This window comes from Daphnia pulex, chromosome 1 (assembly GCF_021134715.1).
Source record: "Daphnia pulex isolate KAP4 chromosome 1, ASM2113471v1".
Classification (NCBI taxonomy): domain Eukaryota; kingdom Metazoa; phylum Arthropoda; class Branchiopoda; order Diplostraca; family Daphniidae; genus Daphnia; species Daphnia pulex.
In genome coordinates, this window is record NC_060017.1 from 1,733,477 (window position 1) to 1,759,440 (window position 25,964).

General features: G+C 42.3%; 1 protein-coding gene across 2 annotated transcripts; it reads right to left on the reverse strand.

Annotated features, from left to right (window-relative positions):
• Positions 1 to 4,454: 4,454 nt before the first annotated feature.
• Positions 4,455 to 22,280, reverse strand: LOC124193623 (tachykinin-like peptides receptor 86C). 2 transcript variants are annotated; one of them, XM_046587629.1, is made up of 11 exons: positions 21,752 to 22,280; positions 15,642 to 16,192; positions 15,198 to 15,235; positions 15,037 to 15,110; positions 14,858 to 14,959; positions 12,198 to 12,332; positions 11,194 to 11,274; positions 10,962 to 11,112; positions 10,593 to 10,789; positions 10,231 to 10,373; positions 4,455 to 5,577 (listed from the first exon to the last, which is right to left on the reverse strand). In XM_046587629.1, exons 2-11 carry the CDS (start codon positions 16,138 to 16,140, stop codon positions 5,147 to 5,149), a joined length of 1,851 nt encoding a protein of 616 aa, XP_046443585.1. In that variant the 5' UTR covers positions 16,141 to 16,192; positions 21,752 to 22,280; the 3' UTR covers positions 4,455 to 5,146. The 2 variants fall into 2 exon arrangements, with proteins under 2 accessions (XP_046443585.1, XP_046443521.1); XM_046587565.1 differs by lacking the exon at positions 4,455 to 5,577 and adding an exon at positions 6,111 to 7,298 and having other exon boundaries at positions 21,752 to 22,267.
• Positions 22,281 to 25,964: the final 3,684 nt, after the last annotated feature.

The following is a 25,964-nucleotide window of genomic DNA, read 5'->3' on the forward strand; positions in this document are numbered from 1 at the left end:
AGAAACTCATTCGGATGAAATAAAACAAAATGCTGCTGCTGCTGCTGCTGAGTTTGTTGTGGCGCTTCAAGCGTGATTTTTCTTATTGCAAAACCATGTACTACACACATAGTGAGAGACATAAATAAGTGCTTGTTGTTGTGTGTACTATACCGACCTTCGTGAGAAACGTAATAACGCGACGTTTCTTTTGTCTTTTTCGCCGGCGTTGTAAAATTTCCCACTATCCGCACAGTCACTCAACAGCTGCTGCATTTCAATATATGGGAAAAAAGACTACGTATTCTATTACAAGATGTAGCCTAGGTTACCAACTACACGACGACGACGACGAGTTCTTTAATATATGATTGCAACAGACTTAACTTTATTATCCGACAGCATGGACCGGCCATATTATAGGGGCAATGACTAAATACGTAGGTCTCATATTGGAGCTGGACCCTTGGCCATATATACACCGCGGACTCCAACTATACCACATGCATTCGATCGATATAGACGAGAGACCTGCATTATTAAACTGCGCTGGCCACTCTAATGTATTCATTGGAGCTTTTATTCAAACTCTCTTATACTTACTTCTCAATATACTTTGTTCCCTGTTTGATGCTGCCGTCCTCGTCCACTCTCCTCTCAATCTTTTCTGTTTATTGCGTCGCCGATCTTTCGTAAAAGCCGCAGACTAAATAATCATATACACTTTTAACGGCAACAGTTGCGGCATTTGATTTGATTCGAAATTATTTCCCCCTGCTGCACGATAAGAGAGCGGCTCAAATTTGTTCCTTTTCAAATAAGAGGAATAAGCCCTTTCAAACGGCTCGCCGAATTGTTAAACAACTTCGCTCAAAAAGGCGGTACCAACAGTTCAAGCCCGTCAACTTTTAAGACGCAAGTTAGCGTGAACCAAGTTGCTGTGCCCCGCGTCTAATAAGTAGTACGGATTGATGACTGGCGAATGCTGGCACTGCGAATCTAGATAATTCGATTTGTGTGAATCGGTTGACATACATAGCTCGTCCGTCCATCTGATTATTTACTAGGGAGATTCATAAGAGGGTCGTTGTTTGCGTAGACATGACGAGAACGGATAGTGACGACACACTACGTAACGTGAAGCATTGACTACGTGTACAGACGTCAGCATTCTGTCACGTGGTGTACGTTCATTTGTTTACATAATTAACAAACGGGCGTATACAGTAGGATGTAAAAACCAGCCAAGTAATGCGATAACTTGAATATTTTAAACTTGCTCATACACCGGAGCTGCTCAATGTAACAAAACTGTAATATACATAACCGGTCGATGCCAGCTATAAGCATCGATACAGCGAGCCAGCAAACGCCCAGCTTATTCAAAGCGAATGGATGGGCTATAAAAGGTCGAGCCGACATTTGATCCAAGTTCCCGCACAAACATTTCGAAAGATACCCCCCGCCCACACCCCCCGGGTGCTGCAAAAGAAGAAAAATGACTACGTATTATTCGCTCAAAAATGTATTGCGAACTTTGCTTTTTGAAATATTAAGAATATAGGTGACGATAAGGATTGGAGTGCGGGATTATTGTTGGTCGGGACGTCAATATAAGCCTAAATACACATTTGCCAGTCAAGTATTGAGGATCGTCGAGGGGCGACGGGGGTTGTCGAGTGAAGTAGAAATGGAAAAGCAGAAATGGGATATAGTGAAATGCCGTCGCCGTCGTCGTCGTCGTCGTCGAAGAAGCGCATTCCCTGTAGGCGTCACGAACTGTTATAGTGAACAACATTGAAACGCTTGGTTGGATAGAGTACTTATATTCTTAGAGAGGAAACACGTAGCCAAGTAGCCCAAGAGCTGCTTCCCCACTGTCAATAGAACGGTAACGACTCCCTTTATTTCCTTTCAGGACACCAGAAAATCTATAAAAGAAAACCTTGTTTACGGGTGACTTGCCATTCTTTTATTCCTCTCAACATTTTCTCATTGTGTTTCTTGCTCTCTCAGTTTCTTTTTTTTTTTTTCATTGTTACTTGAGCGCAGAAAGGGGCACCAGTAGTCTAGAAAATGAAACCTCCATTTTGACTTTGACTCTCTCGCCTTTCATCTCCGGCGGCACTTGGCCGGGCTCAAATGTTATTGTACAGCAGCCGGAGTCGAAATGCGCCGCTGTTGCCTTTGTAAAAATTCCACGCACGAATTATTATTATTATTTTTTTAAAAGTTATTGTGCCCTTAATATCCATTAGAATTAGCCTGTTTAAAAACTTTCAAGCGATCATTGGCACAGTGTTGCGCTCTGGAGACACACTCGGTCACGGGGGTTCAATAAACAAAGTGAACGAAATGGGAAAGCTGTTGCAGTTGTTTCCTTGGTGCTTTCCCGTATTTTGACTACAAGATGCAACTAGAGAGATTATCAAAACTTTTCAAACGATGGTGGCGGCATTGCTGGCGCCGTTGACTATACTAAGTTTGTATTTCCAATACACCCACGTTTCGTGACGAAAGCGACGAAAGTTGAAAACATAAATTAAATATGTCTCACAATTTTATGCTCAGTTGGATTTTCAAGAAAATCCCACTCGTCTCTAACCTTATGAAAATACTTTTCTTAACAACAACACAAAATATACCTAACGCGAAGCTGTTGATTCTTCCAACATTTCACCCCCGTTCGTCTCCCAGAATTTCATCGAAATAGCAGGCCCTAAAAAGATATAGGCATAATGCTTCTGCACGGAGATGAAATCCGGCGAGGCGGAATTGGGAAGGGTGGAAAGGAAAGAAAAATATCGGGCGTCAAATCGATAAAATAAACCGTCGATGAGATCCATTCTCGAAGCTCGCGAGGTTTTATAAACGTGACGATATTATTCCAGACAGCGGAAGAGCGCTCTACTCCTACTACCCACGGATTTGCATAAACACCTTCGTGAATGCAAACGAATTGGTGGCGGGACATGGAAGTCCTTTCATCTCACTTCGCACAGTTCGCAGACAGATGCGTCGTGCCCAATATGTGCGCCTACGTGAGCGCTTTTATAAGGCTCTAAAAAGAGAATCCCCGCCATTAAGGCGGCCAAGTTAAACCATCTCATGAAATCTGAAATTTTAATTTCCATCGGCTTTTTGGCATGTTTCTTAACAATTTGGGACACATTTTTCTCGCTTAGAAAGATGAATATTGAATACGTGGAAGCTAGCTTTGCACATCGCAATCTGAAAACGTGTTGGTTATGAACAACTCTGTGGATTGATTCGCACTACGATTTACGTTTAGTTACGAAGATCATGATTTTTCATTAGCTATGCACGAGAATATAAGAATTCTGAGTACGTTCATAGAAAAACCTCTAAGGTTCTAATAAGAAAATGGGTCACCTGGTTCAAAGGGTGCTCAGTTCGAAGAGTTAAATACAATTTCGTTGTGTCGACTGTTGATTAATGACTGGGAGGATAAAACAATAAAAGGAAAACGTTATACTATACATTTAGTTTTTTTTTTTTTTAGTATAATTGTGTATATAAGTATGCGCTAACATTTTATCCTACACATCTGAACGTTTTGGGATTTTTGTTTTTGAAACATTTTGACGACATATGCCAGTCGTTTGCGCCGTCTAGCGAATATTATTAGAATCTTTCTGTGGACTCCGGCGTTGGTACGGCACGGCGAACGTCGCCATGCAATGCGGACTACTTCATTGCAGGCGATTCCTTAAAAAAAAAAAAAATTATTTCCTCTTACATTTGTGCCATCGCACGGACTTGTACAAGTCGGGAATGACGCAAGCAATCTATAGCGAGAATTCCATTTCCCGACGGGTTGCCAGGCTATTGCGTCTATTGATACTCCACTGGCATTTAGAAAAGACGATTGTGCTGTGAGCTGGTGATTTAATATAACTCAATATTAGATAGCGCCCTTGTGTGATGCCGTTACTAGACACTCTCTGATTGCGCAACATATCGACGAGGTTTTCTTTGGTTATTCTCTCGTTTTCTCTAAGTTTTTTTTTACCCAAAACTCGGAGACCGGGAAGAGAAGAAAAGAAAACGACCGAAATAGATGAGGAAATGATGATAAAAGGGAGGAAGAAATGGTTCGCGGACTTCGTATTTTTTTTAATGGAGTAAACCTTTAGGAGATGAGAAATAATCCCAGTTATATGGAAAAATGCTGGTACTATCGGTCGCTGGGATAATCATTGACTGAACGCGGCTCTTCACTCCAGTTTCCATGGGCGACATTTTTTGCCAACTAAACTTTGATATTGAAAGGCGTTTTCTTGCCGTTTTCTAGGTAAGCAGCAATAAGCGCTCAGCGGACGGACGGCTTGACAGACGGAGAAATTGAATGTTGTCGGCCGTATATTTGACCTGCAGATGTTTCCATTTCTTCTTGCCACGTGTCTATTACGATTTTTAAAAGTTTTCCAATTGAAGCGACACTATATATGGCGTACAGGACTGATGCGGAAATGTATTGCAAAAACACTGATATGATAAATACAGCACACAAGGTACAGCAGGACACTTAAAGATGACACCATATTGACAACATAATTCCATTAATGTACTGTATGTTTAACCAAAAACAAGCCAGCAAACACCGACATTGAACGACGCAAGGAAATCAATTGATGAACAACTGACACTTAGACAGCGGCCGTATGGTGGCCGGTAAACACAAGAACTGCGGGTGAAATATCCCGCGTGAACCCCTCGAGAAAAACTCAGTCAGTACAGCCACCCCTAAAAGTGCCTGATAAGCACTCTAAAAGATGCGACAGAGACATCAATAAACATCGCTGAGCATTACCGTGATGCAGACAATCAGGTTAACCTGACTGGCCAGGCGGAGACTCTCCATCAGCTCTCCATCGCCTCGGTGATGACACGATTCCTTGCGAGACACACACCTATGGTATATGGAAGTACTATTTCCTTGAATTCATATGATACATCTCATCTCGTTATTGGGCTGAAGCATTTGTGCACGAACCACTTTAGAGCCTGAAACCAGATTAGGTCTCCTAGCGCGGCAGTTGAGTGATGGTTCCCGGTTAGATATAGGCCTATATAAGTCGTCGGTTCCAACTGAATGCAATCAATTTCAAATGAAAAGAGCGAAGCAGATGCGTCGTCTCCCCTCTCACAAATAGCTGATCATGACAGACGTATTTTTAGTTGGAGAGGTTTCGGAAACGTCTTGATCCAGGCACAGCATCGTCACTGCTGCGCCGTTGCCGACATTTTGCGACTCGGCGGAGTTTGGCGAGTCGGACAAAGTTTTGCGGTGATGGGCTGCCGGCAGGACGGCCGACGCGGAAGCGTGCTGATTGTTGGCAGTCGCCAACAAGTTATCGCGGTGGACCAGCGGGATCTCCGCCGACGACTGCTGTTGATTGCGGAGATTCTGGTTGGTGATGCGCTGGTGGAAGATGATCAAACGGCGAGTATTGAAGCGAATGATTTGATGCCGATGGTTATTGCGGTGACGCAGGATCGGTGTAGAGGCTGCCGACGACGTCCTACTGCTGTGGGCTGACCTTCCGGGGTGGGCATTCAATGCGTAACTCCTCCCTGTCGATGCGACATATCGATCGACATGGAAGTGAGAGAAAAAGAAAAGAAGAAAAAAAGGCATAAAGAATCTCGTGAGCAGAGGAGACACTGGACAGCGACAAAACTATTTGAATGGGCTATATATACCGAGCGAATGGTTTCACGAAGACGGGAATGATTTGTTGCAGGCGGGGTCATCATCTGGTGATGTCTTTTGATTATGGAATTAGGGCCAGCAAAAGGACGACAAGCAGTTGCCACACGTTCACAGACCAACATTATTTTGTATTTAAAAACTGTCGGGGGAGGGAATGAAAAACAAAATGCAATCACGGCAAGCAAAACGAAAAAAAAAAAACATCCAATGAAGACATTAAATTAAAGGGGGGAAATATGAAACCAAATATTAAAGGAAAAAAAATTAGTTTAATTGTTAAGCCCTCTCTCTGTTCGTGAAAAAAAAAAATTTAACAAAAAATTCTCGAATGATCAGCACAAAACTGCAAAAAAAAATATCACGACGCTGGGTAGATTCACGCTGTAAAGGAATATTTTTGGTTATTATCAATTTATTGAGTCACAGTATTGTAGTTAACAATATGCAAGCGTAGCTCCGTGTCTGTGGTGAGACACGGAGACGGCCAGTGCTGAAGTACATTTCACGGTTAAAAATCACAGCATTGACAGAGCGATCTCATGACAATAAGAGGTATAAAATACGGAATGTATAACAATAAATAATAATAATTACGTAATTTAAGTTTAGGCTGTACAAACACAAATAACAATTGCTTGTTTTTTTTTTTAAGTCCTGAATGCACATGAAGAGTAGGATTGTAGTAGTATAGATGGATTCGCTATTTTGGTCTCCGGAATGAAATGTTAGCGACCGTCCATTGAAATTCGCTTTGCCCTTTTATTTCACCTAGTTATTCCGCAATATGCGGACACTTTTGAAAATGACTATAATAATTTAAAAAAAGCTTGGACTTTGTACAATATAGATATTATTAGGATGGTGATTTTTAGGTGAATTGTGACTGAGCAAACATATATGAGCGAAAGTTTATTACCACGGAAAATTTTATTTGTTTTTTTTTAGAGAGAGCTATTTAATTGGCGATGCGCTCTCAGGCCTGCGCCAATGAGTTTGAAACGTCACAGTACGATTTGAATCCCGAAAGCTGATTGGATTCCGTTCACTCTCATCAGCACTCTCCGTTTTTGTAAACTGGGATTTCCAGAGTGGCGGTTCTGTTATATTTTGGTGTCTGCCAGTAACGTGTTGCTGTTGTTCTTGGTGTAGCCGTTGTCGTTGGCGCGTCGGCAATTTTGGCAACGCGAGTCGTAAATTTCGAGCGAGGGCGGTGCTGACAGTGTCGTCAACGGGAGCCAAACGGAATTAAAATTTTTGCGGGCGGTAATCCAGCGGATTGCGCCGCCGTTGTGGCCGCCCATCTCCGACGAACAATAGTAGGACGTCTGCTGATGCTGGTGGTGATAGTGGCAGCAGTGTGGCGGCTGATTGTGATGCGACTCGGGTAACTTGCCAAAGACCAAACACCGTTGATGACCCTCGTGCTGGATCGAGTGACGTGAATTGCTATGCGACGAGGATGAGTGTTCCGGCTGGTGTCGGATGAGCGAGGCCACGGCCGTTATTCCGTTGGGCTGCCCAGATTGTCCATTACTGTGGCACTGTCTCGACCGCAGACCGTGATGATGAGACACAATCGGACCTGGATTTAGAACAAGGGGGCGCACACATACACTTTTCCATCATTTAGCCACCAAGCAGCACGTCAATGACAAAATCATTTCATCAAGAAAAATGGAAGCGAAAATTCTAAACACGCTAGTTAAAAGAAAAAGAAAAAACTCGCACAACAGCGGCGCATTGATTTCGTCTCCTGTCTCTTACAGCTCCGACGCCGCAGACGCTTTTCAATTGTGAGGCGACCTTTTTTACGGTACGTTTGTCGTACACTTGATTGTGAGTGACTCTATACAAAAGAACGGTGCGTATGTTCGAAACGACAAGGTCCTAAACCCCTTTACACATAAGCCTTCTTGTTGAGTATTTGCTTATTGTCTTATTGACGTGCCCTTCTTCATTGACAGCCTACGCGTGCGTGTCATGAGATGCACGACCTGTAATCTTCCTGGATGAAGGGAATTATACTTCAGTTTTACAACCGTTTCATAAATCAATAGCGAAATTTCTCGATCGGCGATAATAAAGATCATCAGTTTTCATTCTTAATGCTGTCGAATGCGTACATTGCGTCATCGGCTGCGCAGCTTAAAATATTTGAGTGTCGACTATCTATGCCAATGCACTAAAGAATTTGCATTGCAAAAATTCACAACGAATTCCTTTATATATTCAGTCAAAATCTGTTTTGCTTCCAGGGCGGATTTCGATTCATTTCCATAAAGGGATATTATTAATATATTTTAATATATAGAGACTAGAGAGTCAAGGGTAGAAAGAAGCAAATGTATAGAAGTTGAACTGTCGAAAATCCACAACTCATCCTTTGAAATGTAAATATATCGCAAATCCTGGAGAAAATGCGACAGACTTAATTTATACGGGAGAAAGAACAAAAGAGGTTCGACAAAATCACGATAGAGAGTCAACAGGAACTCCAACACCTTGCGACTGGATTAAAGGATTCTCAAACGTTATCAGTTATAATGTAAGGCAACGATACTTCAGTTCCCATCGCCATGGTCCTTTTCTTTCTTGTCATTGTCGTCAAACTCTTTCGATTATCACTAAAATGTTAATTTGATGCATTTTACACGAATCGAAAAAGTTACGGCCAATCGTATACGAGGATTACGTGATCACCGCGCACGCACGCGGATAAAATAAATTTATTTTGGATAGTGGATGACCCTTTTTATTGTTATAGCGATGGGGGGTAGAAAGTTTAGCCACATAAAAAAAAAGATGAAAGGAAAGTTGAGCCCGTTTCACTCTCGTTGGGTCATCGTCGCAAAGGGGCCGTGAGTAGTTTTGTGCGCCCGAGTGTGATGCGGGAATGAGCGTGACTTTTTCTTCGTTTTCCAACGTCCAACTTTTCGTTATGTGTTCAACAGTTAACGGCCATGGCATTATAGAAAAACGCTGAATAAACTACAAAAGCAAGGGAAACCTTCCGCATTTCTCCCGGCAAACGGCCCGCTGGAGGTCGATATTCCCTAAAGATGTTTACACGGAGCGTACAGTTTAAGTCGGAAGATGCTTTAAAATTGTTAAAATCGAATGTCTGATTTTAGACAGCAGCACAGACTCCCACAAATAGATGCACCAGGGTCCGTATGGTAGTCAGTTCTATAGACTTATTTTATTAAACGTCGTATACAATGGCGCTCCAACAATAGTCACCTTTTAACCGAGTGAAATCCATTGTCCAGAAATATCCAGAAATAGACGAAAGAGCGGAACTAGGCTACATTGCACGCCAGCACGCGATGTTCTTTTACACACACAATAGTAGACTGAGCAGTTGATTTTGTTATGAAAGACTTAATTGGCTCTCGCATTTCAACGGAGTTGCACAAACCTCTGCTATTTAACTTGTCCGCCATCTTTACGACGTGCACCCGGTTCTTCTCATAACGACATGACGAGCAAAGTCGCGGCCTCGATACTAATACATGTGAAACTTGAATTCAAAACTCGCCAAAAATCTGATAAACTTTTTATTTTTTAAATATTCGATCTGTATTGAATTAGAGATGCTAAGTGAAGCGCAAGATTCGTCGAAAGAACTTAAGCTTTCAACAAACTCGACGTTTTGAATGCGCCAGCGTTCCTTTCAAGTGCCGAGCGACACTTTGGAGATGGGAACTGCCAAGTGCTGCTCATACATTAAAGTATAACAGACAAATCAGCAGCCAATCAGCAGCAACGGAGGGCGTTCGGTTATTTATATCACGAAAATGGAAGCTGCTCAGTTGCGAGCCCTGCACAAATCTGATACACAATACACTGCAAGCAATCTAACAGCTTATCTGTGATACAATTTCTTAAACAAATCAAACACGCAGAGATGATCTCCCATACACGCTACAAAGCTAGTATAACAATAAGACTCACGTTGTTTTTTTGTTTTTTGATTCGGCAAAGTGAACAGAGAGGTGTTTCAAATCAAGCAACATCAAGCGATCAAAAGAACAATCATTCACGTCTAGACTAGTCTGTGCTATTAATCAACCAACAAACCCAAACCAACAAAAACCAAAATAGAAGAAAAATCAGCTGAAGGAAAACCGAATGCACAATTTTGTTGTTAAGCCTCCTACAGGATGAATTGCTGATATGTTTGTTATTAGACTAGTACGGATAGGTGATCAGTCAAGTGACAAATGATGGAAACCAAGCCTCTCGCTATACCGAAAACCATTGATCACATATGAAAGAGGCCCTACTCCTACCAAGATTGAGAGCGAGTGTAGAATATATAGACTCCTGTCTCTTTCAGTATATATCCAGACTAGCAAGAAAACAGTGTCTATATGCAGCATGGCCGAGACAACAACAGCAAGCAAACAAATCTAATGTATAATACATACACCACAGGGCTGGCTACCAGCAGAAGGCACACCGATGGACACGGTAATAACAAACAAATGACTGTTGGGCTGTAGCTCTCTAACCTGGAGGAAGCGATCGATCGGGACTGGAACGACGGCCGGGGTGTCCCAGGTGAACAGCAGCTCCGGCCAACTCTGTCATGGTTGACAATCGCCGTCCACGGCACAGAAAGTGGCACAGCACCGTCTTGAAGTACTGACGAAACCTTTTTGTTCCGTTAATGGTTTCCGGCGACCGACGACGTAATAAGTGTGTTTGCGTCAGCGTCAGCCGTATATAGAAGAGAAAATCGTTAGATTTCTACCAACATGATTTATTCTAGGCCGACGACGAGTTCAATATTTGTCGCCCACGTCCTTTTTTTTCTTTTTTCTTTTATTTTTTTTCAGAAATAATTAATGACGATGGAAATAAGTTAAGAAACCTGGCATTCATGTAGTAATAGACGAGCGGATTGATCATGGCGTTGCTCATGGCCAGCCAGTAGAACGCAAGGAAGATGTGCTGGACGTACTTATACGAGATGACTTGGTCGTCAATGAACTGGTAAACGAAGTAGCCGTGATAGGGCAGCCAGCAGACGGCGAAGAGCATCACTATCACCATGAACATACGCACCACCTGAGCGGAGTAAGCACACTTATTAAGTCAACGACAACTTGCGTCAAAGTTGGCCGGGTTGCCGAGCCAGACAAGGTTCGCACATCATTAAAAGCAGTCATACAAAGCTTATTTAAAGGCAATCGGAACTCAATTAATTTCCCGATAATTAATGATGTTTCTAGGCACTGACTTTTCGCTTGGATTGAATGGATTCAGCTTGGCGTTGGTTGAGTTCTCCTATGGTCTGACTCCGCCAAAGGATGTAGCTCATCCGAGAGTAACACACGCCCATCACGCTCACAGGTATCAGGTAGGTGAGCACGGTGAAAACTATGTTATATCTGCACATAATCGTCGTTGATGAGCACAATGTTGCGCTACGTCCTTAATCAAGGATGACCAAATGAATAAAACGAACTTACATGAAATCTTGTTGCGACACTGAGGGAAGCCCATCCGGCCAGACGACGATACAGACAATTCGAATTTCACCGTTTGAATATCTAGGAGAAAACACGGTTGAATGATTTTTTATGTTAATTCATGTGAAAAGCCGTTTTTTTTGTTTTTTTCCTCATGTCTAAGTATACATTTATATAGATATATACAGTATATATGCGGCACGTTGGCTGTTTGCCTATACAGCCATGAAATCAGCAATAATCACTCGCTTCGAGTCGGGTGTACCCTCAATCATTCGGCTTTGATCAACGAAGAAACGAAGAACACATACGTACGGCACTCGTCATTAGCGAACGGCAATACAAATTTACTTGCGTTTATTCAGTAATTAGAGCGCCTTTGACGCCCAAATTCAAACCGGTCGTCGGTTGACGTGCAATTAGTCGCTTCAACAATCCCGCGGCCCAAAACCGTAAATAAAAAACATCATCGGAGGGAGCACGAACCTTGATTTGGGAGAGGACGTGTCAACATTATTTTGGAAATCTAAAAATGCTCGCGGTTCCTTTTTTTAGTTTTGAGAAAACAGGGGGGCGGTCAAACCGCACTCACGCACGCAATATACAAACAACCCAGCAACGCCAGATTGAGATAGAGAGAGAAACATCAAAGTCAAAGAAAAAGATTTCGAAGAATATTTACTCGAACTCCCCGGCTTTCAAGGAAATGACGTTTGCTAGCGGCAAACATTTATTCATCTGTTGGGAGACAACGGCAAATGATATGCGGATTGGTTTCTTCATAGAGACATCACGGAATGTATGTAGAACATACATACACCCACCCGCTTTATTTATCTTTCTGTGTACATTGTACAATCTCTCGATGTGCCTATACAGCAGCAGCAGACTAATAAGCAAGCCAATAATTCTAATGCAAACACAGACAGCAGTGCTCGACATCCACCATCAGAGATATTGAACGTACGTAGAGCCAATAGAGATATTTCGAAATGATTACTCACTTGTGCGAGATGATTTGCGAGTAGAGAAGGCAAGGGACGGCCAGGATGCAGCTGGCCAACCAGATGAGAGTGATGGCGATCCGGGCGATGCATTTGCTCATCCTCGGTCGCAGCGGATGAACAATGGCGATGTACCTGTGGGACAGCGCATAAATCATATGATTAAGTCAAATGGCTATTAAGTAATGAATTGCAGTTCACAGTATTGATGCAACCTCACATTGCATATAAATAATCCGAGATTTCCCCGGATCCCGCAGGCTTTCTAGTTTGTCGATTTAAAAAAACAAACAATGTATAGTAAATGTCATACCCCTTGGCGGATTCTTTTGTTTGCCCTCATTTCTCTTAGCTTGTTTTGTCAAACTTAACATTTCGACAGACTCGGTCGCTCGTGAGTGAAGAGTCTATATTATATAGCTCGGCCGTTATTGCAACATGTGCAAGCGCATTGATATAGTATACTCATATGCCACGTGAGTCATGGTTTATTTCCTCCCGTGTTTCTGAGCTAAACGCATTGATACATATTACGTCAATGTCCCGAGTTCCACGTCGAGGAGCAAACACAAAACTTAGTCAAACAAAAGGTCGACTCACCTTCTTCCTATAGTGTACGTAATTCCGCACGCCCACGATTTCTCGCTATACTAACGTGTACCGTCTTGCCGTGATCAAAAGTGTAAATTTACGTGTAATAGAAAAGAGTGAAATCAAAAGTTTGTATGTCTATACGGTGGGGGGAAAAAATCATTTCTTGCCCGTTGATAGGCTACGGAGAAACTTCCGCTGACGAACAAAGCAAACTTGAATTATGCACAGCTGACGCGCTGTAATCATTTAAGAGTTAGTCAGAATTCCCCTTCTTGTACCCAACAGAATAAAAATTGGACTAATAGAAGAAGAAGAAAAAAGCCATTTCTTATTGATGTTTGCCATTGGCTTTTGGTATACTGCGCACGTGACGCTTCCTTCTTGTTAGCCCAGTAAATAAAAAATTAATAAATAAAAGAAGGCTCCCAATGACAATAAATCATTTCTTTATCAATCAGACAAGGGCGGGATATAGAGCAGGAATCGTCCTTTTCTTCAAGATGATTTTCTCCTTTTTGTCGATTATACGCAGACTACTACAGCTACTGGGGGGTATACAATCTTATTTGCTGGATACGGGAAGCTGCAGTAAATGAAACAACAAAAGAAAAGACGCGGAGAAAGCATTTGCGGAGGGGGGGGGGGGGTTAGGGCTAGGCAATCGTGGTGAGAAAAAAACGGGAAGAGTCATAAAAGCGAAAGCGTTCGTTTATTGTGCAGTATACTAAGAACGAGGGTAAAGCCCTTTTAGCATTTGTGTAATAACACGCGCAACCGTATATCTATCGCGGCATCAGCTGTGCATCATCCATCAGCACAAGAAGAAAATACGGGAGTCGGCCGTTGCATTTTAGCGGGCGATTTATGCGCAGAAAATGGCCGGTCGCAAGTATATACAGCTGCACATACGTTTCCTCTCTTTTGTTATTCTTTCGGAAATAAAACGTATAAATATACCGACGACGACTGCACAGTAATTTGCAAACACACACACACACACGTATATACTATATACGCAGCACAAGCCCCCATCTCCAACAGGGGGTCTTACTACGTTGCTATGTATAAGCTACACTGGGTGGCGTTTCTCCTTTGAGGCGTCCAGCCAGCACTTCTTATTTTTCAGAAAGGCCGAAAAGTGCAGGGCCGGAGCAGGAAAGAAGATCCTGTAAACGAATCCTATTTCGGCTCCTCCATTTATTGTTGGCGTTTCGCATTTTTCTCATGGGCGACAACACAGACTTATCTATAAATATACACACGCACGCGACACAATGATGTCCATTTGATAGAATTATTATTTAAATTTCGTTTGGTCGAGGAAAAAAAGCGGGGACCGTCGAATTCGTTTCGATTCACGCAATCAGATCAAATCGGATCCACAATTGGATCACAACAACACACCCTCACCGAAATTTCTTTAAAAATAAAACTAGGAGGAAAAAAGATGCGTTGGCAAAAAAAAAAAAAAAAAAAAAAAAAAGAAAAGAAACCGAAGCCGACGCGCTGCGTGGGTATAAGAGGAAAAACGAGAGAAACTGCCATAAATACAGCATGGACTTGTGTGTGTATCACTTTCCTCCGTTTCCACTCTTATTGTCGCCAGTTGTGTTTCTCGCTACAGATCTTTTGTTTTTGTTTGTTTCTCATAAATATAATAGGCTTGCTGCTCTCATAGGGGAAAGCTCCTACTACCCCAATGTATACTTGACGACCCCCCCCCCCTCCAAAAAAAACGACTCGAGCAGGAAAAAGGGGGAGACAACAAAGGTCGGTGTGATTGCGCAAGTGGATCGATTCGCGTTTCAGTTTCCACAGTAGCAACGAAACGATCGTCACAAATCCACACGAAGGATCACAGCGAAAATTTATCGCTTTGAATTGAATGTGTTGCCGTGTTCGGCTTAATCTTGCCAGCCACCGAAAGAAAAAGTCTCACGAGTCGATGCCTTTTCATTGTCTAGCTTGTTTGTCGTTTAGCTTTTGCTTAGCGACTGTCGACCCAGGACCTTCCCTATGTTTGCTGGCGCTGCCAAACGGAAATGGAAAGAATTGTTGTTGCTTACCTGTCGAAGGAAATGGCCACCAGCGTGAATACACTGGCTGCCACAGTGACGTTGGCGATGAAATTGTTGACCGTGCAGTAGAAGCCACCGAACGGCCAGTGACTGAATAGGAAAATGACAAAAGTATTTTTTTTTTCAATAACAACGTTGGTCACATTTCTGACCAGCGCATCCATCACCTGTTGAGCATGAAGGTGAAATTGAAGATGCAATTGAAGAGCGACATGGTCAGGTCGGCCAAACTCAGGTTGACCTAAGATACATTATTACACGTATCGAACGAATAAGTACGTTATTTCAACTCTCAATCAAAATTCGCAAAAATATTTTCAGTTGTTACCAAGAAGTAATTGGTGACTGTTTTCATTCTTCGATGGGCTGATTGTTGGTGTTCAGAGTTCAGACATGAATATATTACAAGAATAATTTTATAATGTCATCCATCGCGGGGCAAACAACAACACGATGTTTTTAACTCATCGTGGAAACTAAGATAACGAGTTAATAACCACGGATAACGAGTTCCTATTACGTATAATCATTTTTAATGATCCTATAAATACATAGTCATGCCCTGCAATGTGGGGACTTTCGTCATTCTATCTGGTAACATATAGTAAGCCAAACGGACTCTATATACGTGACCAGCTGACGATTGCAATTTGATCCATCGTGATCCTTCCAACAGCTGATGAATAATCAATATTTTGAAGTAACGTGCATGCGGAGTAAATTCGGTAAACTAAATATGGTACTAAGCTACATGATGTAATGAGGGACTGACCGAGAACAATCCAGGCGACCAGAGTGTTGCCCACGATGGCAACGAAGAGCATGAGCGTGAAAATAGCGATCCACGAAGTCCTTTGCGGCCACGGCATCAAGTAAGGCGACGAGTAGTTGTCCGACACGTTATTATCACCACTTGCACCGTCATAATCGCTGCCGTTGTACATCACATCACTGGAACTCGACGTGTCGTTGTCGCCCTCGCCACCGCCAACAATCACCGATAAAGTAGACAAGGTAGTGTTGAAAATCCGGAATGGTATGGAGGTGGTAACAAGCCCGTCGTCGGCCAGAAGCAACCCATCACTTGGCAATAGACCCGGTAAACTCAAGTGCCCAGTGACGTTGGTGTGATTGTCAAGTTGCCGGTGCTGATGCTGATTGTGGTCGGGACTGGCCGGTGAATCCCGGAGAAGGTAGAAGAGGAAAATTGGAGGGCGCAGCCAATTGTCGTCCACATCTTCCCGCTGGGATTCGTCGACGTTGGCGTTCATGATCCGGTACGCTGATTCAGCTCAGATCGGCCCAACATTCAATTGCCAGTACCTTGTTATAAGAGAACAAGAAATAGCGTACATTGATCAAAGAATTCCGAGTTCGTCTTATATATGGTATAGACGAGCCTTTATTAATGAAACAAGGCGCTATTCTTGATCGGTGGTGCCGTGCAACTATACAATAGCATCCACACATTGGAATATACTCTTTGACTCTCCACACTGCGATTTCTTTGAAGGAAGCCCCAGAAAGCTTGCGGTATCTATGTCAGCCTATGCAATAATGAGCTCTAATGAGCTTTTCTTTCTTTCTCATTCTGCAGCATTTATGGCAAACCTACTCTTCCCATCAAATATATTGCGCCGCAAGTGCAAACGTGAAAGCCAATTGCGCGAATGATTTGCAGTAAAGTAAGAAATGCAGTACCTCTTGTAATAAGCTTTTGTTCACTGCTGCTAATACACGAGGCTTTTTGATACATTGGCGTATATATATCTGCCCATACGCCTATGTTTCTGTACAGCTAGAATAAAGGGGGAAGAAAAAAAAATAAAAGGTGACACTATAATGCGCCATGTATCGATCGACCTTTTACCTTTGCGTCTTTCATTGACGACGACATTAGCAGCAACTGAAACCCGAACTAAAATTGATGTGCGTACTAATAGGTGTTACGACAACACCGATCGTAATGGCTACTGAGGACATGTTCACAATCATGATAGCCTGGATCGACGGCAATTGCTGACCGAAGTGACACCTAAAAAGTATAGCACCATAGCTAGGAGCATTTCTGGCTGATGGGTGGCGCATCATCAACGGCCAGCCAAACACTACTAAATTTACTGCCTTTGGGCCCCGTTGTTTCATCTAGAATTCTGCTGTCCTTTAAAACGTGATCCCAATTCCTTAGATATTGCTGGCCGGAATAATATGTCAGATTGACATAGTCCAAGACTAATTTGCTTATACAAACGAAATCCCTTAGATTTCAAACTTGACATAAATCTCCATAGTAACTTTGTGGAGTTTTCCTAGTATGTATGTATATAGCTATGAATCATAGTAGCTCAAATGCCAATGATAATGAAGCTACAGATTCTAGATAATTCGTTTTATAATAAGACATTTTCAACGTCATAGAGTTGATCATATTACATTTCTCAGCGCCAGCTGTGACGACACCATGACGCAAAATGTAATTTCTTGAATTTGTTGTTAAATGAAAGATGGTGATCGTCCCAGCACCGATTCGCAGGTGTACTTATAATATGCGATTCCATCATGCTGTCATGATGGAATATGGTCATCATTTAATAACTTAATTGACTTATTGCGCGTTGAGCCGGCGGTGGATGTTGTTTCTGAAACGTATCGATTGCTTTTTATGTTCCGGTTTGAACAGTAGCGGAAGTATATAATATCAGCGCCTCAACCAGCTACCGTAACGTCTTCCTTGTTGTTTTAGGTAGACTATTCCATATTATTAGCCTACACAGAGCGGGTCCAATATCTGTGGAATTTCAAATAGATTTAATAAAAGAGGACAACGTGATCTTGTCACTCTAGACCCCTTGCTCATTCACCTGCTTAGGTCTCCCCTCGGTTGGCTCAGGTTGGCAATTACTATCTCAGTTACGTTATTACTAGATGGATAGAAAAGAGGAAGAGTAAGGCGCAGGTACTGTATTGTAGCTAAGAATGCATCGTGTCCAACAACGTCAAAAATTGTCGGTCCTTTCAGTGAATATTGAATCTCAGCCGGTATCAATATCACATGCCTTTCGTTTCGTAAATGATACGTGCTGAAATCGCGATGAGAGCCGCGCAGAGATGCCTTGGCGTTGAAACGAGAACTCGACCGCGCATCCCAGCAGTTCGGTGATTGATCGGTCTGCCAGCAGGCAGCATCAAAAGTAGAGTTAGCGTTTCGCAATCAGAGACGGCGATGGAGAGTCGCTGCATGGAAGATAGCTACTTTACTATAGAGAGATGAGTTCTACTTCTACTATTTATACTCGGACGGTGACAACTCGCGGAGCAGCAGTCGAGTTGAATCACAGACTTGATCAGAGATGCAGATATGTCGCCATGGGAGTTGGCTGCATTATTGAGTCATTTTCGACGGCAAGAAAAAGAAAAACCCCAGTCGGGGGGAGAAATTCACTTATTGGGACTGCAATGCTCATTGCAGGCGATCGCCATACGAACTAGAGTTGGCCAAAGCAGTTAGATCCACTATACTGTACTATAGCTGTACATTGTTCGAAAATTGATATTTTTTTCTTTCAGTCGCCGGCCCGCAGGGGGAACCGGGGAACTCACGTGCCGCTATTTTCTTATTATTGCCGTTCCATAAGACAACGCAGCCCACGTATACTCCAGTGGATATTCTCCGACTGCTTCTCGAGTTGGAATTCACTTTTCCTTCGTGCACACATTTTTCTCTGCGATGTTGTGTGTGTATACAGTCTGCTTCTATTATTATTCGCGCTGCTGTGTGAGAGGGCGACGACGACAGAGGCGAGCTATATACTGCAGCCTGCTGGGCAAACATATTCATACATAAGGAACGCACCATGTCAGCAGTGTGCTGCAATATAGTCCCCTATGCTGTTTTATTAAGTTATCCTAGCACACTTTGCGCGTCGTCATCATTCCCTTTATATGTCTAAATAACGGGTCCATGTATTTATTCACCCCCGCCTTCTTTTTTTAATCCAGGGCTGGCTCCGCTGTTTACGCAGTGCAACTATACTGGCTCTCGCGCTCGATAGGATAACGCCCTCGCAAAATTCCGTCGACACCGGCGACCCCCGATCCACTTAATCAATGCTCAAATGTTCTTTTATCTAGTATAGGCCACACAAATTTATTAGACTTTAGGTTCCATCGCGATCGACAGGAATTGCGGTTGGCTCAGACTCAATAATTTCTCAATGTATAACAACGCGGATAAGATATCGGACGCCAAACTTAGGTTTTTATTATTAGCTCTCATTCGCTTCCTTTTTCGAATGTTAACGTGTATTATTATTAATTCTCAAGGCAAATGCAAGCAACTTGCCAAATAGCTCACTACTGCTGCTGATACGCTCGTTCCGACTAAATACGAGTTCGGGCAACCACACACTGATGGATAGTTTCCGCTCGCCTTCGGAAGAATTAGTGTTTCGAGGTGATGTCGCGGGGTGCACATCTAACTCGTCGATACACCATCGTGAGCGTCTAGAAAATCGAAAGAGCGATGATATAGATCTCTAAGCTATGTGATGATGATCTCGATCCACTCGTTCGGAGCAACGGAAATAGCCACACGATTGATGTTTGTCACGAAATTCCCGCTCGTCTTTGTGTCTGGCGTGTAGCGCTGGGATGTAGGGAGACGTCATGTATCGAGACTTTGACCTATTACACATCTTCATGACTTTGGTGGGTTTCAAAAAAAAAAAAAAGGCAAACTCGTACGCCAGCATTGGTTGCGCTTGGTAACGTCGTCCTTTTTTTGCTCGTATAAGTGGGGGAAAAAAGAGAAACTCGCCGACAACTTGAATGATGGCTGATACTTCAAACGCATCCCGTGGATATTTTTGTATACATCTGAACAAGTTTTCAATGCGAGAGCTGAAGTTTGCTGACGATCGCTGACTTTCCTTTTCTTCCTTTTTTTTTTATATTTTTTAAAGCATCGATTTCTTCCATCATTTTAAAACCCGACCGTACATACGTAGATTGTATGCACAAGGCATCCAAATAGAGGTAATAGAGATATGCTCCTCTAGTCTGACGGAGATGCTGCTAGCTGTACTGCCGGTCGCATACGACGGATGACGACTGCCGGATCGTTATTACACGCCCCGTCAATTTTCATTGTGGTTTGTTCGCTTCTCCTTCTATACGGTTGTCGTCGTCGTAAACACCGCCCTCCAACTCCTCTCTACTTCAGCAGTCAGAGTATTAATTACAAGCTCTTTATATTAGCCGCTGCTCCTTATGCAATACCGGACATGCTTTGTTGATGTCTACACATATCATCATCCGTGACACTCATTACTCATTAGCATGACATTTGCGAGTCGGAATCAAATTCTGACGTTTCAATTTTTGGGCTGTCAGTCCCCCGTTGCCATTGAGAACGGAAAGCGGCTGGCATAAGTTGAGTGGTTCATTCATCAATGCGAGTGATCTGATTTACATAGACGTTGCGCTCATTCAAAAAAGAATAAAGGGAAATTCGAAGAAATCGATCCGCTCTGCATTTTCTACGACTTCCCGAAAAAATAAAAAAGAACTCCCCCTCAATATCATTTCGCTCTACGTGAAATCGGCATATTATTAATAGCTTAAAGAAATTTTTCGTGATCGACTTGATCGACACAATAACGGATGTGTGTAGTAGCCTATACAGAATGATTGGGAATATATGGACTATTTTTTACTGCTGGCCTGGCCCGGCTAGCTGGCTGTGTAGTAATCCTATAAGGACTTAAGACTTTGACTTATATTTTGAGCCTTTCGACTGCGTTTCTCAGTCTGGCGCCCGGCTTCCGCCAGGCTAATTAAGCTGTCGAGCTAGCTGTAATTAAGAGGCCAATCGAAACAGTCAATTTTCTTTCGTTCGCTTCATCACTTTCTCAGCCGTTCTCATTATCTTGAGGGACTTTTCTTTGTCTTTTGGCATCACCATTCCACCGCAGAAAAAAATGGTTGAAAAATCGAATCCTTTTTTCTTTTTTGCGTGTGTGTGTGTTTGGAGTATTTCAGTCCCTTTTGGCTAAGCTTGCAAACAGCGAATCATCTTGGCCCACGGATTGGGCATAACAAACAAAAAAGACAACGACCTCTGATGATGGTTCATGCTCTTAATTGCCAATTCCCTGTCTCCCATAGTCTTCTCTGTTTGAGAACCAAGAGATCAACTTTCAAAGGATTTTCAACTTGCAAAAAATAATTTAAAAAAAAATCCAATTTTAAATTGACAAAAGTTATTTGCTGCCAGTCAAGGGAGATTGCTGGCGGTCGGCTGTTTTGTTATAGGTATATTGTTTTGATCTTCATTCACAATATAATTGGGGTCGTTGATGATGAATAGACAATTCCATTTGAAAGCTAATTAGTACTGGAATTAACATGACATTTGCCGCGCCTTATTTCGCAAGAATAGTGAAATTCATGAAAATTCAGCCAATTTTCAGCAGTTCTAGCTGGCTCCTAATATACGATCTGAATCAAAAGAAGAGCCTGCGCGCTCATGTCGCCTCTCATCATAAGCGAATTAGGCTAGCATGACGACGGCGCACCTAAAAATGACATTATTGCTTAGTCGTCCTTGCTCGATAACTTGAGAGAACTATATCGCGGATTATTGTCATCGCAGTTCAGTTGGTTCAGTAGTTCACCATGGAAACTGAAAAATTCCTCTAATGCACCAATAAAAAAGTAGCGAGAAAGAAAAGCTAATGTCATGAGGTCCCGCTATGATTACATTTACTGTACGTGATGGATAAGCTGTCGCCATGGCCACCAAGACGTCAAAGGATAACTCGATTTATTTTAATTCTATAGCGGTCAGAAGGAGCCATACGTCAAGAATAAAAAATAACTTGCCGGTTGTCTTTGCTGCCTGCCTTGTCCAGTGACGACGTTGTGCTCCTCCTCCTCCGCTCCTCCAACTGGCTTTGATGGCCGTGACGGGGTCCCAAAAGAAATCGACTCGACTGAAGTTAACGATGACAGAAAACGAGCACATCCGATGCCATCTCATCTCCAGACAGCTACACACACATCTACAAGTTGGCACTGACGAGTCACTCGGCTACGAGAAACAGTCAAAACTCGTTGGGCATGACGTTATAATCAAAGCGCCATCAAAATTCCAGCAGCATTGTGCGACAGATTTCCATAGCGCGCGTTTGGGTAAGTAATGAATAACAATATTCTGCACGGCGGCACAGCACTTGTTTAGAAAAATGATAAAAACCAAAAGTAAAACTATTTCGGAATTTAGGAAAAAAAAAGTAGAGGCCGATGGGGCTCTCTGTTTTAGTCTACGTGAAGATGTCGACGTCGACACGCAGGACAGCGCAGCACAGGACCCGTGTGCAGCACTTCCACCCAGCGACTGAGCGCTCCAACTGGGTCAGCCGCTGCTTTTTCTTGTCTGTATCTATATGTGCTCCTGCTTTCGGGTAGCATTACATGTAGCTGTGCGTGATGGGCTACAGCAGGAGTAGTATAGCTTTCCTTCTCCCGGGTTAAGCTGGAACGTTCTGCGTAATACTTATACCGGCGCGGGCTAATACGTACCAATTTAGTAGCTACTAACCTACTATATAGGCCAGTGAACACGGCGTGGGTTGCCGACATAAGAGAGCAAATAAAGTTATACACATAATACAATTTAAAGTATTCTTTTCTAAAGTGTCTATAGTGGAGGGGCGGGGGTGATGGTAGACTGCACGAGGGAAGGAACAAAATCACGATGAATGCTGCAACAAAGACGCACTCTGCGTGAATGTAAAATAATTAACGGAATATTCAAATCCGTGGGTCCTCGCCGTCTACAGTATTTTCGCTTCTATTGATTTCGTCGACACAAAACTACGGGGGCAAACTCACGTATTGAACTTTCCAGTGAACTTGGAATTCTCTACTATCATTAGAAGAAATCAAGTTCCTCTTTTGAAGATTTAATGCTATGGAAAATGCATTACCTATGAGTCTATGACCTACGCATGTTCTCGGTCACATGCTGACGTTATTTTTAAAATGTCATCACTGATAGACGGATAAATAAGAAAAAGAGTCACCCACATACTATATTCCCTGGTGGTTGAGGCTGGGTACCGTGTAGTTAAGCACCGAAATTCAGCATTATTCGAATTCATAAATATTATGCAATCTCTACTTATTCTTGACTCTGTTGGCGTTCCGTAAAGACAGCACTCTGGCAAATCTTTTCCTTCGTTCTATACTGCACTCCAAGTTCTCATCCGACCCTGGAGCAATCTAAGCGCATCAGCATCAGCGTACACGTCGGTATCTAAGTATAGACTATTATGCATGCAAAAAAAAAGGAATCATAGAAGTTAAAAAAAAGTGCATAATTGATTTGTTTGCCCTTTAACTCAAGTCCAGCATGTCAGCCAACGCGAAGAACTTTTGATGCATTTTACAATCTTCTGCTGCTGTAGTTTATACTTGACCGTATCGATACATAACATTTACTGCGTCGGAAACTACCCTACATAGTATAGATAATTGAAAAAAGTTATTTTTTTCTCTTCACGAATCATGCCTTCGTATAAAAACATTCCATTTCCCTCGTTGATGGTACGCCTTTATCCGCCTTATTCGTCAGTTCCGATCTTCTGAATAACTTTCACTCACGTTGGGGCGTTTCGGTCGTCGAAAAGGAAATAAATTTTCAATGTGGAGCTGTAAAAAAAAACTTTGATGTCGTTCCAGGCTTTGAAAGTTATTCTATGCAAACTGATACAACATGCACTAGTCACCTGTTCTTCTTTTCAATCAAGACTTCAAAAAAAAGAAAATCTGTGCGGAGTGTAGCAACAATTTATTATTCAACGTCCCCAACGCTATTGGTCCATTTCTATCGAACCCTAACTACAAGCCTAACTATTTAAATTTTTGACGATCGATTTTCTTTGTTTCTACATCCGAGTCCCCAACTCTCAAACACATTAGTCTATATCCTATGGATGTTATTTAGATGTTTATCTTTGACGTTTCACGGTGTTCCAATAAAGAAAATGCTTGATGGAAAATGGCAGAATAGCTTTATAGACATATATAGCACACGGCACACCGCTGTCTATGCGTACTCTTATTCTCTTGCTTTCCCAAAAATGAAAGAATGAAAAATTGAAAGGTGAATCATAAAAATTGCAATCGCTGAATTTTATCAGGATTGCTTTGAATCGTATACAATTCATAGTGAACATTAATATAGCATCACGAATTCACGAATCATTCTGCCTGCAAGAGAAGCGCAATAATGCATTTGATATTATTAGCTGCTATAAGTGGATTGTTTGTGAGGTTGACCGTGATTTGATTTGGTCGGACAAACGAATACCGCGCCTACCCGAACAGTAATCACCTCGGTGATCACATCAATTGAAGACATGTATCATTCAAAGTAATGCACTGACTATTCCGATTATTCCATAACTCAAAGGAATGCCCAATTCCACAGAGAGACTCACAATAAAGCCAGTAACATCAAAAGTTTATTGAGACTGACCTGCTGCTCATGTTTGATCGATAGTTTTGAACGGGCCCGGATGCTGACGTAATCAAGGGCGAAATAAAGATTCTGATCATTATAATATGCTGAAGAATAATTTCGCATGGCATCTGTGCTATTCAACCCCTGTGACTTTCCATTCCAGTGTGAAAAGTTGCTGAGTGAAAAAAGTTTTTCAAGAATAATATCCGCCGTGAACGCGAGAAAACAATCTTTTGACCTGGAAAGTTCATCAGGTATATATGCCACCGTGTTGTAAAGTTTATACCGGTGAGTGCCTGATACGCCCCGGCGAGGTTCTATATATATTTACCATTAATGCCCATCAGGCTGCCTGGGCGCTGATCTATAAACCATAGGCTGTATTTACTTCAGGATTACTTAAGTGCTGCTGGGGTTGCTGGAAGGGAAAAAAGCTAACTTATTATTTGTTAACCTGCAGGCTGCAGCCCGGAGTTGAATGTGTAAGCATACCAAGTCTTTTCGCATTGACATCACGGTTCAAGTCGATTGTAGAGTACACACAAAATCTTCGTAAAAAAGTGTCCTTTTGCGTGCATGTATGAAGATTGATGGACGTTGATAGACTTTGATACGATATGTCAAATTCCTGTCATTTCCATATTCGATTTTTTTTTCTCTTTTTTTCACGGTCGCGAAATTTTATGCACGCCTTATTCCCCGTTACGAGAGACATACGTCGTTTCCCACCGAAACAAATTGAAACGCTCTGGTCGATTTACCAGGAGGGATTTTACAAACAACACGACAGCAGCAAATTCCCTCCATCCCTTTAAAGTCTTGGAGCGTGATGCGCGAAATAGCCTACATTATTGACGACGGGAACCGTTATCGTGTTTTAAATCGGATTCCTCGGGCAAAGGGAACTTGACAATATTTTCCAAAAAAATCCGCTCATCGCCAGTACAATTTTAATTCAAATTTACACGATTAACTTTAACGATCCAATTTTTTGGAGGAACTTTCCTGTTGAAGAATTTGACGTGCTGTCTTGCGAGGTGTCTTTTATGCTCAGAAAGATTAGAATACGACAAGAAATAAAATGACGGCAATCCCTTGAGCTGCTCCCATGAAAAAAACTAGAGGGAACAATAAAAAATCGAACAGAGCAGGGCGTCCTATAGTCTATTTTCAATAATAGGAACAAATCAATAGACGCGTTACGATGATGAACTGCAATAAAACATTACAGAATTTTTTTAGTCAATACCTACGCTGCCATTATTGTCTGATGTCTGTCTATGCAAATCGTTGAAAAAAAATTCTGGCGGAACGAAGTTATAGAATTGGAAGTTTGTTTCTTTCCTTTTTTTTCCCCATCAATTCACGATCGGCTGCTGTGTTGTGCCATCGAGGCTGGAAGATGAAACGACGCTAATACTGACGAAGTCGAGCTCGTATCATTAATTAACGAGTTGGAGGTGCACGCCTGATGTTCCGCCGAATGCTGCGGTGCCTATAATATACATAAGTTATTCCCGGTGGCGTTAAATTCAGCCGAACAAAAGAAAATCAATATGAAAGCCGATA